This window comes from Panthera leo, chromosome B4, assembly GCF_018350215.1.
Source record: "Panthera leo isolate Ple1 chromosome B4, P.leo_Ple1_pat1.1, whole genome shotgun sequence".
Classification (NCBI taxonomy): domain Eukaryota; kingdom Metazoa; phylum Chordata; class Mammalia; order Carnivora; family Felidae; genus Panthera; species Panthera leo.
The window spans coordinates 24,545,681-24,561,424 of NC_056685.1; the positions used below are offsets into that span (position 1 = coordinate 24,545,681).

The following is a 15,744-nucleotide window of genomic DNA, read 5'->3' on the forward strand; positions in this document are numbered from 1 at the left end:
CATCATGTATCTAACAAGGATATTCTTACACAACTACAGCATAATAAAATTCAAGGAGCTTAACACTACTATAATGTATTATCTAATCTATAGTCCATATTCAAATTTCTCTGAGTATCTAAATAAACCTCCCAAATAGCACTTCCCCTCATCCCGCTGCCCATGCATGGGATTTAGTTGTCATGTCTCTTTAGTCTCCTTTAATCTGGGACAGTCCTTTGCCTTTTTTGAGGGGGGTAGTCTTTCCTGACATCTGATTATTTCCTCACGATTTAATTCAGGCTATGTATTTTTGGCAGGAATACTAAATAAGTCAACTAAATAAGATGTTGACTCTTTCCTAGAGACTCTCACCAGATGGGACACCTAATGTCAGCATGTTCCATTACTGGTGATGTTGACCTTGATCACTTAGTTAAGGTGGTAACTTCCAGATTTCTCCATTGAAGAAGCACTTTTTTATCCCTTGCTCATTAATAAGTAATGGAGGAAATACTTTGAGAGTATGCAAATAACCTGTTTCCCAACAAATTTTCAAGCACTGATTTTAGCATCATGTGACTATAGGTGATTCTTGTCTGAATCCACTATTGCTATGTGGTTGCAATACTACTCCTTCCACATGCACTAGTCATTACTCTCAAAAATTTGTATCGTTTTAAGGTATAAGATACTGCCTACTAAGAACTTAATAAAACAAAGTCCTTTCGTTCCCTTTTAGGCCAGTAATTTCCCTGGTAGAGACTAGTCAATGTTTGTTGGTGATATCAATCATTAAAACATTTACTAAGCACAAAATCTGTGTTATACACTGTGCTAGCACTGGGAATATAAGCATGAATAAAATGTCTCTGCCAGTGAAAGAGTTTAAAGTAGTTTACAGTAGTAGAAAAATAAGTAAATAGATCCTGTATTTGAGTTCATGAGTGTTTATTTTCTTACATTCTCATCGATTGTTATTGATCCTTTTTATCTTTGTCAATCTAAAAAAATGGACTTGTTTAAACATTCACTTTATTTACCGTTAGGGAGATACAGGACCTTTACACAATTTTTGGTCTTTTATGTATCTTCTGTGAATCACTTCTGTGCCCATTTTTCTATTGGGTATTTAATTATTTCTTATTGATGTGTAAAACCTGTTACACAGTAGTAAAATTAGCCCTTTGTGTGTCTTTTTTTCTTTTAATCAATTCAAAATTTTATTTTTTTTTGATTTTTATTTTTACCTTTGTGTGTCTTTTGAACAATATTTTCTCCAAACTTGTTATTCGACTATGTAAATGGTATTTTGTATAAAAATGTTTTACTTTGTACTTAGTAAGACCTACACCAACTTATGATTATAAAAGTTTTCTTCTAGTACTTTTATGGATTCACTTTTTTAAGTAGAAATCTATGATACGAAAGGGGAACAAGTGACTCTAGCACTATGTCATGTTTCATAACTGTTCAGAAAATTATTTCAAGTAACTTCAAAAAACAGAATTTTATTTTTTATCATTATTATTTTTTACAACTGCAGGAAATTATAATTTTTTTTATGTTTATTTTTATTTTTGAGAGACAGAGCGCCAGCAGGGGTGGGGTAGAGAGAGAGGGAGACACGGAATCTGAAGCAGGCTCCAGGCTCTGAGCTGTCAGCACAGGGCCCGATGCAGGGCTTGAACTCACGACAGTGAGATCATGACCCGAGCTGAAGTTGGACGCTTAACCAACTGAGCCACCCAGGTGCCCCCAAAAAACAGAATTAAAAAAAAGTTTATTGGGGTGCCTGGGTAGCTCAGTCAGTTAGGCTTCTGACTTTGGCTCAGGTCATGAATCACAGTTTGTGAGTTTGAGCTCCAAGTCAGGCTCTGTGCTGATAGCTCGGAGCCCAGAGCTTGCCTCAGATTCTGTGTCTTCCTCTCTGTGCCCCTCCCCTGCTCGTGCTCTTTCAAAAAAAAAAAAATTTTTTTTAAAGTTTATTTATGTATTTGAGAGAGAGAGAGAGAGAGAGACAGAGAGAGGGGGTGGGGAGAGGGGCAGAGAGAGCGAGGAAAGAATCATAAGCCGGCTCTGCAATGTCAGTGCAGAGCCCAATGTGGGGCTCCATCTTACCAACCATGAGATCATGACCTGAGTCAAAATCAAGAGTCGGATGGACACCTAACCAACTGAGCCACCCCCAGAATTATGATAGTATATCCCAAGGGGAAAAAGAACTGCAAAAAAATCCTAAATTAAATCCAGTTGCTTTAGTGTTAGTAAAACAATATTGGTATTGTTGTTTTGAAAATACCAGATATACATAATGTTGTAAGTTAAAGCAAATGAATAATTATGTTAATGTTGTTAGGAACCTGCACAGTCAGGGTAAAAGAATACATATTTTTTTTTCAAAATATTTTTACATGTTATATATTTTTCAAAGATGTTGAGTAAAAATTCTATAATTTTCCATTGAATTGGAAATTGAAGCATGAACTCATGATATATTTTTCTCTTTCTACAAAAATGTTTTAAAATACATAAGTCATGGGGATAAAAGTACAGCACAGGAAATATACTCAATGACATTGCAATTAAATTTGGTGACCAATGGTAACTAGACTTATTGTGGGGATCATTTTGTAATGTATGAAAATATGGACTCGCTATGATTTACACCTGAAACTAATAGGATATTGTTTTTAATCTTTTAATTTTTCCTGATGCTCTGTAAGGTCTTACCACATACTGTTTCATAAGCAGTGTCTGATTAAACAGTTAGTCCCCTATTGTCTTTGTGAATGGAATACATCAGTGTTTCCTTCTTTTTCTGTAAAGAGCCAGATAGTAAGTATTTTAGGCTTTGTGAGCCATGTGTGGTTCTATGTGGCAACTACCTCACTCTTCTGTTGTTGCAAAAGAGCAGCCATAGATAATAAGTAAACAAAAGGATGTAGTTGTATTCCAATAAAATGTATTTATTCATCAAAATTCAAATTTCATATAATTTTCATATATCACAAAATATTATTCATCCTTTGATTTTTTTCAACATTCTAAAAATGCAAAAACTATTCTCAGCTCACAGGCTGTATAGAAACAGTGGACCAGATTTGGCTCACCACAGACGTAAAAGATGTAAAGTCAATTACTCTTTTTTTTCTTTTTTAAATTTAATGCTTATTTTTGCGAGACAGAGAGAGAGAGACAGAGACAGACAGAGTGTGAGTGGTGGAAGGACAGAGAGGGAGACACAGAATCCAAAGCAGGCTCCAGGCTCTGAGCTGTCAGCACAGAGCCCAACGTGGGGCTCGAACTGACAGACTGACAGATCATGACCTGAGCTGAAGTTGGAGGCCTAACTGACTGAGCCACCCAGGTGCCCCAAAAGTCAATTATTCTTACAGTATTTTTCACCTTCTTACTGATACTCTATATATTTTTTTTGACTCAGTGAATTATCCTATAAATTAGACCCATATCTCTGGCTTTCTCAGAGCAAAGGTGTCTCCAGAGGGGCTGTCTTTAATACTGATTTAGGGTGAATTCCAATACAAATTTATATCTTTTCTCCAAAATCCAACTTCACAGCTTCTCACAGAGAAGGTCATTACAACAGGAACTGCAATTCATGCTAAGGTATTCATTGGAGTGTTTTTTAGAACAGCAAAAAAACCCAAAGCAACTCATCAATAGGATATTTGTTATAAAAATTATGTAATTCCTAAATAAATCTATGGAATTCTGTGTAGCCATTAAAAAGGATGAGGTCTGGTGCACCTAGGGGGCTCAGTTGGTTGAGCATCCAACTCTTAGTTTCAGCTAAGGTTATGATCTCACAGTCTGGTCGTGGGATTGAGCCTGCAGGTCCGTGGAGCTGGCTTAAGATTCTCTATCACTTCTCGGCCTTTTGGCTAAGATCAAGTGAAGATTCTCTCTCTCTCTCTGTCCCTCCTCCACTTGCACGAGTATACTTTCTTTCTCTCTCCCTCAAAAAAATAAATAAATAAAACTTACTTAAAAAAAAAAAAAAAGGATGAGGTCACCAGTAAGTGGAAAAAAAATAAGTAGAACAGTACTTACAATATGATCACATTTCATGTACTTATTTAAACTGTACAAAAAACATTTATTTATTTATGTTTATTTATTTTTGAGAGAGACAGTGCAAGTTGGGGAGGGGCAGAGAGAGACACACACACACACACACACACACACACACACACACAGAATCTGAAGCAGGCTCCAGGCTCTAAGCTGTCAGCACAGAGCCCAACGTGGGGCTCGAACCCATGAATCGGGAGATCATGACCTGAGCCAAAGTTGGACGCTTAACCGACTGAGCCACCCAGGCACCCCTAAAAATCTTTTTACCCATCCTAAATTAGTCCCAATGCAGAAAAGGTGCTCACCACTGTCCTAGAAAAACTTTTTACTTTCCAAAATTTTCTGGCCTTCCCATTAAATCTGTGTAACCACATTAAAAAAAAAAAAAAAAAAAAAAAATGAGAGAAAAAGTGTGAGCAGGCAGAAAGGGAGAGAATCCCGAGCAGGTTCTGCGCCCTCAGGGCAAAGGATATTTCCACCGTCTAGATTTTCTCATATTGTCTTACATTTATATATCTAACCATTAAGGATGGTTTACTGAGTGTGTAATACAAGGAACAAGACAAAAGCATGAGATCATGAACCATGAGATCACAACCTGAGGTGAAATCAAGAGTCAGATGCTTAACAGACTGAGCCACTGAGGCGTCCCTGTAACCACATTTAATGTCAGTCTAAATATACTCACAGATTTACTGAAAGACTAGAAATGGATTTAACCATCAGGTACCAAAAGAGTTTCAGATTTGACTGTGTTTATAACCTTTCCTGAACATTCAGGTCTACAACTCGAAGTTGAATATCATGTTCTTCCACATGAGAGTTCTGTTCAGACTCAAACTTTTATAATTTTTTTTAAGTTTATTTATTTTGAGAGAGGGAATGTATGTGTACTCACACACGTGCAAGCAGGGGAGGGGCAGAGAGAGAGGGAGAGACAGAATCCCAAGTAGGTTCCATGCTGTCAGATCTCACGATCAGTGAGATCATGACCTGAGCCAAGATCTTAATCTTAACTGACTGAGCCACCCAGGCACCCTTCAAGTTTTTGACATAGAAAAATGTTGAAGTGTGGCACAATTAAGTTCCACAGAGGGCTTCAGCATATCGAGGAGAAAGGGTTTCCACTACTGAAGGCAATCAAATTATGAAAGAAATCAGCATTCCATTGGTAAACTATGAATCTGGCGTCTAAAATCTACATCCTAAGACCCATTCATTCATGGAAAACCATTTGTGCATACCAAACAGAAGCTATTGGAGTCACCAAACATTTAATCCATAGATCATCTCAGAAATCAAAAGAATCTCTAAAATATGTAGTCAGGATATCCTCACCAATTCCTGCCCCCTCAAATTCTTCCTTAGAAATGAAAAGCAAGCAATTGTCAAAGTCCACACACCCAATATCCACCACCTCCCCAAATCTTTCTTTATTACATACCAAACTTTGTATAGTATTCCCATTATATGTCCTTTACTTGCCAAATATTTTTAGCACCATGTGCCAGGCACTGTTCTACATGCTTTATATTAACCTATTAAAATGTCACAGTAACCTCTGAAGTACTATTATTATCTCCATTTTGCAGGTGAGGAAACTGAGGTGTGGAAGTTAATTTTATGTGTCATTTTGGCTAAGTCATGGTACTCAGAGATTTGGTGAAACATGAACCTAAATGTTGCTATGAAGGTGTGTTAGATGATATAAACATCTAGGTGGACTTTGAGTTAAAGCTGATGACCCTCCATATTCTCGGTGGGACCAATCCAGTCAGTTGAAGTCCTTAAAAGAAAAAAGACTGTCCTCCATGCCTCCCACCTCTACCCTACCCACCCCAAGAAAAAGGAATTATGCTTCTACACTGCTTTTTGGATCTGAGTTGTAACACCAACTCTTCAGGTCTACAGCCTGCTGGCCTACCCAGCAGATTTCAAACTTGAAAGCCCCAACAACCACAAAGAACAATTCCTTAAATCCCCACCCTCTACACATACCACATACACCCTATTCTTTTTCTCTGGTGAACCCTGGTTCAAACAACAGGTAAGGGTACTTGGTCAAAGTCATAAAGCTAGAAAGTGCAAAAGTTGGAATTCAAACGCAAGTGCTCTAAACTCAGAGACTGTATTCTTCTTGAGTCACTGAATTCAGTGATTGCTAAATGAAGAAAAAAATGGAAAATTACTCACCAAGTAGACATTATTTGCTGACTGTAGTGAATAGTACAAATGGACAATGAAAGGACTTTTGCTTAGTGCTAGTGCGTCCCTCTCGGCTTGCACCTGATGTGTCATATTTTTGTTGATCATATCTGCTTTTTTGACAACCTATGGTAGACAACATGATAACACATTCATTTTATCTTTTATTACAAAGTGTTCTCAAGTTTCAGAGTTGCCTTTTGTGAAAACAACCAGATGAAAGAAAAAGATGAAGAGAAAACACAGATGTCATTTGTACTCCACATTGCCATCAGGAAACTGTCAGAAAAACAGCAAATATGGTGAAAACAAATCAAACCTTTTTTCAAGAGAACTGCTTATTTTGGCATCACGTGGCAAAAGTATCACATCCTTTTTGAGAAGGAAAAAGAAGTAAACAAATGTTCCCTTAGTGCCCTGCATATTAGTAGAAAAAAAGTTCCATTCTACTGTTCTTTTAACAAAGTCAAAGGATAGTGATCTTCCTCCTAATAAGCCTCCATAATCAGGAACCTACGCACAGAGAATTAGCAGCTAGTAAATTTTTTTAACTTCTGATTCTTTGATGGATGGGAATTAGAAAGAGGAAGAACATAGGAAGTTTGTTTCCCTAGGAAAAAAAAATCTTAAGAACGGTTAGAACTACTGAAAGTTAATAGTCTCAAATGTTGTCTTACAGAAAATAACAAATTACTCTTTTCAAGTTTCAAGGTAATTGGTGTGGAAGCAAAACTATGATATAATCTACATTAAAATTGGAGCACTAACCTGAATAGTCAGCAACACTGAGATCAATTCTCAGGATGATTAAAAGTCATATTTCTTCCAAAGATTCATTAGAATATTTAACAAAATTATTAATACACTATCAATTCCAGCCTTATAACCTTTCCATAAGAAAACAAGGAAATTGGCAAAGCCAGTCTGTAAAATGATTTCACCTATGACTCCACTAGATTGGAAGCTCTGTGAGGGCATGTTTGTTTTGTTCACCACTGTACCCTAGATCCTACACACAAAGGGGACACTCAACAAATATCGAAAAAATGAATTGATATTTTCATTTTAATAAGTGATAATGACTGATCAGCAAGTACAGCAGAAGGAAAAGCAACATATGAAGCAAGGAAGAATTAAATTCAATGGGGTGTGTCTGAGAGGTCAGGGAAGGTTTGAAGAGGGGCTAAGATGAATCTTAATACATAAATAACACAGGTGGAGATGAGCAGAGAAGGGTGGAAGAAAAGCACTTAAGGAGGAACCAGCACAAACGTTAAGTTCAGAAGCACAGCACTACACAGCATTCACGGACTAGTCAATTGTCTGGAGTGGCTAGAACATAGGATTTGTGGAAGTTACAGTTGATGTTTAGGGCCAGGACTTGGACCATGATTGCTTTTCTAAGGAGTTTGTTAGGTTGCATGTCACAGCCTAAGGAATGGATGAAAAAATAGCGATTCCAGTTAGGGGCCTATTCCTGGAAATGAAGGCCTGATGAATCTCAAAAACACTGTCAGGTAAAACAAAACAAAACAAAACAAAACAAAACAAAACAAAACAAAACACACACAAAAAACAAAACAGATGTAAAAGAGCATGCATTGTATGATTCCATTTACATGCAATGTGGAGAAAGGGCAAACCTGCAGAGACAGAAAATAGATTGGTGGTTACCTGGGGCTAAGGGTGTTAAGGGGGAGGTACCGCAGATGGGCAGGAAGTCTTTTTGGGGTGATGGAAATGTTCTAAAATTGGATTGTGGTAATAGTTACACAATTTTTAATTTACTAAAAACTGACTTGTACTTTAAAAAGGAAGGAAGGGAGACAGGGAGGGAGGAAGAAAAGACAAAAGAAAAAGAAAAAGTGAAGTCCTGTGCTTGGGCAGACTTGGGAACGAAATAGAATGGAAGAGATAATAAGAAGGAATACCAGACCGGGTGCCTGGGTGGCTCAGTCGGTTGAGCTTCCGACTCTTGGTTTTATCTCAAGTCACGCTCTCACATTCCGTGAGTCCGAGCCCCTCATCAGGCTCACACTGGCAGTACGAAGCCTGCTTGGGATTCTCTCTCTGTCCCTCCCCCGCTCACTCTCATTTGAAACGAATAAATAAACTTTAAAAATTTTTAAAAAAGAGAAGGAATATGAGACAAAATTGACAGGACTAGTTGAGACATAGGTTATACAGATGGAGTAGAGGGAAATTAAAATGACTCACGTTTCTAGCCTGAATGACAGCGATGAAGGTGGTTTTATTAAGCGGAGAGAGGGAGTACAGAAAGTTCAGTGTTTAAGCAGTTAGGTGGAGAGGATTGTTCAAAGTCAGGAAAGTACAATTTCAAGGCACTTGGTAGAGATTCACATAGCAACGTCCAACAGGAAGTTGAAACTGCATTAGCGGTAAAACTGCTGGTTTCTTTACCATGTTCATTCAGTGCTTAAATACGAGTAATCCGAAACTATGGGAGTGGGGAGTGAGGACCAAGAGTGGCCAGGAAAGCTTCAAATACATTGAAAGCTCTTGAATGCTTTTGGAATGATACGTACTGCTGCAAGGATAAAGGAGTGATATGTTCTAACATGTTTCAGTTTAGTCTTTAAATAGTTGTTTCACATTTAATGTTTCAAACTTAATTCTGGTAAAGGTCAAGGCGGTAAAAAGGACTCAGAAGTCCTGATGTCTCCTAAGCATTGTTGGTGTGAAAAGGGCGTGGCAGAGGCGAGCCACTCGGCCTGCCGGCGCTCAGGTCATACCAGTAAGAAATCATAGGGCTGTGGAGGCCCCTACCGCCCTGGAGCCTGCCCAGTTCAGGGGGCAGAAAAGAGGGCCGAAGGTCCGAACTCTTTCCCTCTCTTTACTCCCCGCCTTCTTACCTTCACCGCATACAACTTGCCGCCTTTCTGCCCGAGATACACCTTCCCGAAGGCGCCACGGCTAATAGGTTTCACTATGGTGAATTCCTCAATGGAAGGAGGTCTTGGCACCGGGATCCTATTCACGCACTCCACTGTCACTGCGTCTCCTCCACTCTCCTTCTCGCTCCCCGCAGCGCGCTCCATAGCAGGCCAGCCCAGAAGGAAGCCTGTAGCATCAGCTAAGGCCCCTTCCCAAGCCACAACTCCCGCCAACTAGGTTCAAAGTAAGGCCCCGCCCACGCAATGCGTCGGCAGTGACGTCACCGCGTTGCCGTGCTCGCGCCGAGCCCAGCGCAGCCCCGCCCCTGTCACCTCTTGCCCGTAAGCGCGGAAGTACCCAATGGAGCTGAGGGCTGGGACGCTGGGAAATTCTCCAACCAACCACACACTCTTCGAGGGCGGTGACCGCGGCCCAATTACCTCATTTAGTAATAACTGGGGAGGCACTGACTGTCTTTTGCTTACAAGAAATCTCGGGATTGACTAGGTTTCTCCTGACCTCCAAACGAGGTTGATGGGACCCGCCCTCACCCCGATTTTGCTTGGTTTTGTTTGTTTTTTACCCCTCGCGACCTCGCACCCCTGGGCGAAATGTAAGCCAGTTTGGTTTGGCTCCCCGAAATCATACAATGTGGAGAAACTGGATGAGCAGGAAGCAGGTGGCTGGCCCTGTCATCTGACAATGTTAACAGGATGTAACTTGCCTGACTGAAGCAGAAGAGGACCAATAGGAACAATTTTCGATTTATTGTGGGGAAGATAAAAAGCACTAAACTGTAGCGAAAGAGTTTATCATAACTCAAGGCCCAGTCGGAAAAGGAGACTATGTTGGAAGATTTCGTAAGGAAGATGCAAAAAGATTTAACAGGGTCAATGCCGTCCCCTCTTAAGGGGGAAATATATACATATATATATATATATATATATATATATATATGTATACATGTATATATATGTATATGTGTGTGTGTGTATATATATATATATATATATATATATATCGGCGCCAGAGAGCTTGGGGATCCAGCACCTTTATTATTCCCGTGAACATCAAGCCTGGGGGCCAGAGTTGCTCAGCTACTGTAGTGGATACAAACGTCAGACCCAGAAAGGTGGAGCTCTAGCGCTGGCATTCACCCGCGGGTGATGCAGCCCACCTGTCCCGGAAGTAGTGTTGCGTTGGAGGCTTGCCTTCCGGGGCAGATTGTACGTCGTTGCAGCAGCTGTAACAAGGGGAGGCCATTTTCTGTTTCTAGGAAGAGTGAAGGCTAAGGGAGAGGGAAAAAGAAAGGGAAAAAAGGGCTCAGCGCCTCCCCGCCGAGCCGTGGACAGAGGGGCACTTTCGGCAGGCGGGTGAGGTCGCTGAGGGCCCAGAGGAGATGTTTTCCCTCTCGAGTACGGTGCAGCCCCAGGTGAGTCTGGCATCCGGTCCTTTTTTTTCTCTCCTGCCCGCGGCTCTTTGCCGTTTGCGTTTCGTGGAAGCGATTTCGCGTTTGGGATCGTAGGAGGGGGGCGATCAGCGCAAAGCAAGTCCTAGTCTTGAGAAGGGATCAGGGATCACGCTGAGAGTAAAAGGCTGACGTTGAAGCAGAGGCATGAGATGATGAGGACTTTGGTTTATCGAGTTGATAGCGTGGAATTTTTACTAGAGAATCCATTAGGCATTGTTCAGTGCCGGACATTCTGGGGTGGGGGGAGCAGAGTGAGGCTGGGGGAAACGCCTTTGCCTTAGATATGAGGAAAGCAAATAATGTTTCTTTCCGTCTGATCACCTCTCCAGTGATTTTACTGTTCACAACCCTGATACCCAACTCTTTCTTTCCTTTTTAAATGGAATTTAACCCAAACATGTTATAATTATTTGAATACTACGAATGCTTTCTTTCTTTTTTGGCCAGAAATGACTAATAAACACATATTTTAAAGCTATTGACTGCTTGCAGTTACTATTTTTATTCATATTCTCCCATTTTTTCATCAAGCAAAAGGGCAGAAAAGAGTCATTCCTAGGGTTTTAAATTGTCTTTTGGGAGTAACCACTTGTGACAGTGTCTTGTCCTTGTTTCATATAAAAATCTTTTTTGATGGCAACATTCTGATAGTTTCTTGCTGGGGCGGGGGTGGGGTGACTTCTCAGTTTTGCTAATAGTTTTTGAACACATTCAGATTTAAAAATAATTTTTTAACACTCTTTAGTTTCAGCATATAATTACGTTCCTTTTGTAACCCCCACTCTTGGTTTTTTGTTTTTTGTTTTTTGTTTTTGTTTTGCTAGTACTGGCTGGATAATCGAAAATGAAGTGATTAGTTATTTATTGGACATCAGTAATGGGCCAGGTGGACAAAGCAAATGTGGAATCTTTATAGTGATATGAAGAAAAGTTGAATAGGAGTTAGTCAAGTGAAGAGTTAATAGAAGTGAACCAGTATCCCAGGTATATGCAAGGATATCTGGAGGTCCTGAGATTGGGAAGAGTTTAGCTGATTGGAGGAACAAAAATAATGTCAGTGTGGCTACAATGTAGTGATTAAAGGGCATAATAACAGAATTAAGGTTAGGGTGAAGCCTTGAGGCGGATCATACAGGAAATTATAAGGGACTTTGGATTTCATTTGAAGTGTAAGCATAGGATAACCTGATCAGAAGTGTTTTCAGTTAAGGCACCACTAATGTGGTGGCAGTGGTTATGGAAAGAAGAGGATGAGTTTGTTTGTTTTGAACAAAGAGTAGAATTTAATGAGGGATGATGGAAAGAAGTGTTTCAGTTTTGGACTGCTGGATGGGTGAAAATGTTATTTGCCCAGCTGTGTGATCAAACTCAAGGGGTTCACCACTTGAGATACATCAGATTGGACACAACCCAAGAAAATGTTGAAAACAAAGAACTTTATTACTTGTTACAAGTAAGGAAACAGATGACTCTCAAAGCCCTGTCTCTGTGGGGTTAGTACAGGAAGGTTTTATTCAGTGTATTAGGGGGCGGGGCAGGGAGCTCGCATAAGCACTTCAGTTCAGTTAGTCATTCCTAGCATGTCAACATGCTAGTGCATACGTTGTATTTTCAAAAAAAAAAAAAAAAATGTTGAGGGGCGCCTGGGTGGCCCAGTTGGTTGAGCGTCTGGCTTCAGCTCAGGTCACGATCTCATGGTTTGTAAGTTCGAGCCCCGTGTCGGGCTCTGTGCTGACAGCTCAGAGCCTGGAGCCTGTTTTGGATTCTGTGACTCCCGCTCTCTGCTCCTCCCCCGCTCGTGCTCTGTCTCTCTCTCTCAAAAATAAACAAACGTTAAAAAAATTTTTTTTTTTAAAAAAAAGCCAGCTCATACTGGCTCACATAGGGTGGCTGTCAGGTGAGACACACCCAGCAAGGGGCTCTCACATGAAACAGCTAGTCTCCTTGGCTGAAGTGTGGGTTCTACAAAACAAAACCTATTCCTTGCTTGCTTTTGTCCCTCCCCTTCCTCTCTTCTGCTGATAGCTTTCAGCCCTGGAGGGGTCCTACAAGTTGTTTGAAAAACAAGTCTGACTTGGCCTGTTGAATACAGTATTAAACCTTTTAAAGCTGAAGTTCGAGAAGTTTATATCAAGAAGACCGAATTTTAGGAGAGTTTATCATCAGCTGGATGGAGAGTTAGTGGTACGTGATGTTGGTAGAGATGGTGAAGGCATTTTGTGTACTGCAGGCAGGCTTAATTGGGCTCATATATGTGTTTTATGCTCTTATGTGTTTTATGCTCTGAAGAAGGATAGTACACATATTTCTAATTCCTGGTTGCTTAATCATTGAATACACTTGAATATAAACTGTGAAGCCAGGAAAGATATGGAAGGTGAACTTTTTCATTGAGATCAAACCATTTTTTAGCAATTTAAATCCTTTTTTGAATAAGAGATGTAACTAATTAGAATGAAGCCTTTCAGGGGTGTCTGTGTGGCTCATTCCATTGAGCATCTGACTTTTAATTTCGTCTCAGGTCATGATAGCAGGGTTTTGGGATCGAGCCCTGTGTCTGGCTCTGCACTGAGCGTGGGGCCTGCTTGGGATTCTCTCTCTCTCTCTCTCTCTCTCTCTTTCTCTCTTTCTCTCTTTCTCTCTTTCTCTCTTTCTCTCTCTCTCCCCCTCGCCTTCCTCCCTCCCCCTTCCTCCCCCTCTGCTCCTGTCCCCTGCTTACGCTTTCTTTCTCTAAAATAAAAATATAAAAAATTGATTCCTGTAGTTTTTTTAAAAACGTTTATCTATTTTTGAGAGAGGCACAGAGCATGAGTGGGGGAGGGGCAGAGAGAGAGAGAGGGAGACACAGACTCTGAAGCAGGCTCCAGGCTCTGAGCTGTCAGCTCAGACCTGGGGCTCAAACCCGAACCGGTGAACCATGAGATTGTGACCTGAGCTGAAGTTGTATGCTTAACCGACTGAGCCACCTAGGCGCCCCATGATTCCTGTAGCTTTAAAAGAGCTTATTGTTTCTACCCTGAAAAGGATACATGCTCATTGCCAAAAATGCCAAAAAGAAAAATACAAATAAGAAAATGAAAAACCTTTATAATCTCGTTGTGCAAAGACATATTTTAGAATACATTCTTTCGTACTTTTTACCTCTACACAAATACGTGTGTATGCATGCTTTTTAAAAAGTATGTTGTAGTTTTTTAATTTTTTAACTTTTTTTACTTTAGAGAGAGTGAGCGAGAAACGGGCTGGGGGGGAGGAGAGAGAGAGAGAGAGAGAGAGAGAGAGAGAGAGAGAGAATCTTAAGCAGGTTCCACGCTCAGCACAGAGCCTGACACAGGGCTGAGTGGCATGACCCTGGGATCATGACCTGAGCCAAGATCAAGAGTTGGATGCTCAACCGACTGAGCCACCGAGGCGTCCCAAGATGTAGTTTTACATTTAACAATTTTTTTCATTTAACATATTATTCATTTCTGTATCAGTAACTATGGGATAAAGAGTCTAACAAGAATCTAGAGTCAAATTATCTTGGTTAGAGTATTTGCTCATATACTTGCTGAGTGACTTGGACATGCCACTGAACCTATCTAAATTCTGGATGTCTTTATCAGTTAAATAGGAAGTATAATAATAGTGTTTATGTCTGTTAAAGGATTAAATGAGATTGAAGATACTGAGGGTTTGGTTCAATACTATCACAGTAAAGGGAGTACCACAATAACACAAGTCAAACGAATTTTTGGGTTTCCCAGTGCATGTAAAAGTTATTTTTTTTTAATTTAAATTTTTTAAAATTTACATCCAAATTAGTTAGCATATAGTGCAACAGTGATTTCAGGAATAGATTCTTTAGTGCCCCTTACCCATTTAGCCCATCCCCCCTCCCACACTCCCTCCAATAACCCTCTGTTCTCCATATTTATGAGTTTCTTATGTTTTGTCCCCCTCCCTGTTTTTATATTATTTTTGTTTCCCTTCCCTTATGTTCATCTGTTTTGTCTCTTGAAATCCTCATGTGAGTGAAGTCATAGGATATTTCTCAGACTAATTTCACTTAGCATAATACCTTCCAGTTCCATCCATGTAGTTGCAAATGGCAAGATTTCATAAAAGTTATGTTTACACTATAACCTATTAGTTGTGCAATAATAGTATTATGTCTAAAAGCAGTGTAATACCTTAATTAAAAATACTTTATTGTTAAAAAATGCTAACCATCATCTGTGCTTTCGATGAGTCATAATCTTTTTGCTGGCTGGAGGGTCTTGCTTCACTGTTGATTGCTGCTGACTAATCACAGTAGTGGCTGCTGAAGGTGGAGATGGCTGTGGCAAATCTTAAAATGAGACATAAGTAATGTTTGCTATATCGATGGACTCTTTTCATGAATGATTTTTCTGTAACATGATACTATTTGATAGCATTTGACCCACTTAGAACTTCTTTCAATATTGGACTGAATCCTCTCAAACCCTGCTGCTGCTTTATCAACTGAGTGTATCTTCATAGCATCTTCACCAGGTGAAGATTTCCATCTCAAGAAACCACTTTCTTTGGTCATGCATAAGAAGCAGCTCATTTATGTCAGTTTGATCGTGAGATTGCAGCCCTTCACTGCCATCTTCAGGGTCCACTTCTAGTTCTTTTGTTATTTCCACCACATCTACACTTCCTCCGGTAAGTCTTAAACCCCTCAAAGTCAGCCATGAAGCTTGGAATCAATTTCTTCCAAACTCTGGTTAATGTTTTGACCTCTTCCTATGAAAATGTTCTGAGTGGCATCTAAAATGGTGAAGGTTTTCAGTTTACTTTGTCCAGGTCTGTAAGAGGAGTCGTGATCTATAAGCTATATAGTCTTCACAAAATGCATTTCTTAAATAATAAGACTTGAAAGTCCCAAATTGTTCCTGACCCATGGGCCACAGAATGGATGTTGTATTAGCAGACATGAAAGCATTAATCTAAATGGTATACTTCCAACAGAGCTCTTGGGTCACCAAGTACATTACCTGAGCAGTAATATTTTTAAAGGAATCGTGTTTTATGAACAGTAGGTCTCTTAACAGGGGGCTTAGAGTATTCAGTAAACCCTACTGTAA

The 15,744-nt window shown here is 40.0% G+C and overlaps 2 protein-coding genes across 3 annotated transcripts in view; one reads left to right on the top strand and one right to left on the bottom strand.

Moving 5' to 3' along the window:
* The window catches only part of MASTL (microtubule associated serine/threonine kinase like), a 35,824-nt gene extending 26,424 nt beyond the window's left edge, over window positions 1–9,400 (bottom strand). For both annotated transcript variants that reach the window (XM_042945179.1, XM_042945178.1), the window contains exons 1-2: window positions 9,156–9,400; window positions 6,271–6,408 (exon numbers count right to left, since the gene is read on the bottom strand). In XM_042945179.1, the coding sequence (XP_042801113.1) occupies window positions 6,271–6,408; window positions 9,156–9,341 (324 nt within the window). In that variant the 5' untranslated portion in view covers window positions 9,342–9,400. The remainder of the gene's footprint in view (window positions 1–6,270; window positions 6,409–9,155) is intronic.
* An 887-nt stretch (window positions 9,401–10,287) lies between these two features.
* YME1L1 (YME1 like 1 ATPase) overlaps window positions 10,288–15,744 on the top strand; it is a 50,710-nt gene continuing 45,253 nt past the window's right edge. The window contains exon 1 of the mRNA XM_042945180.1: window positions 10,288–10,609. Coding sequence (XP_042801114.1) covers window positions 10,577–10,609 — 33 coding nt within the window. The 5' untranslated portion in view covers window positions 10,288–10,576. The remainder of the gene's footprint in view (window positions 10,610–15,744) is intronic.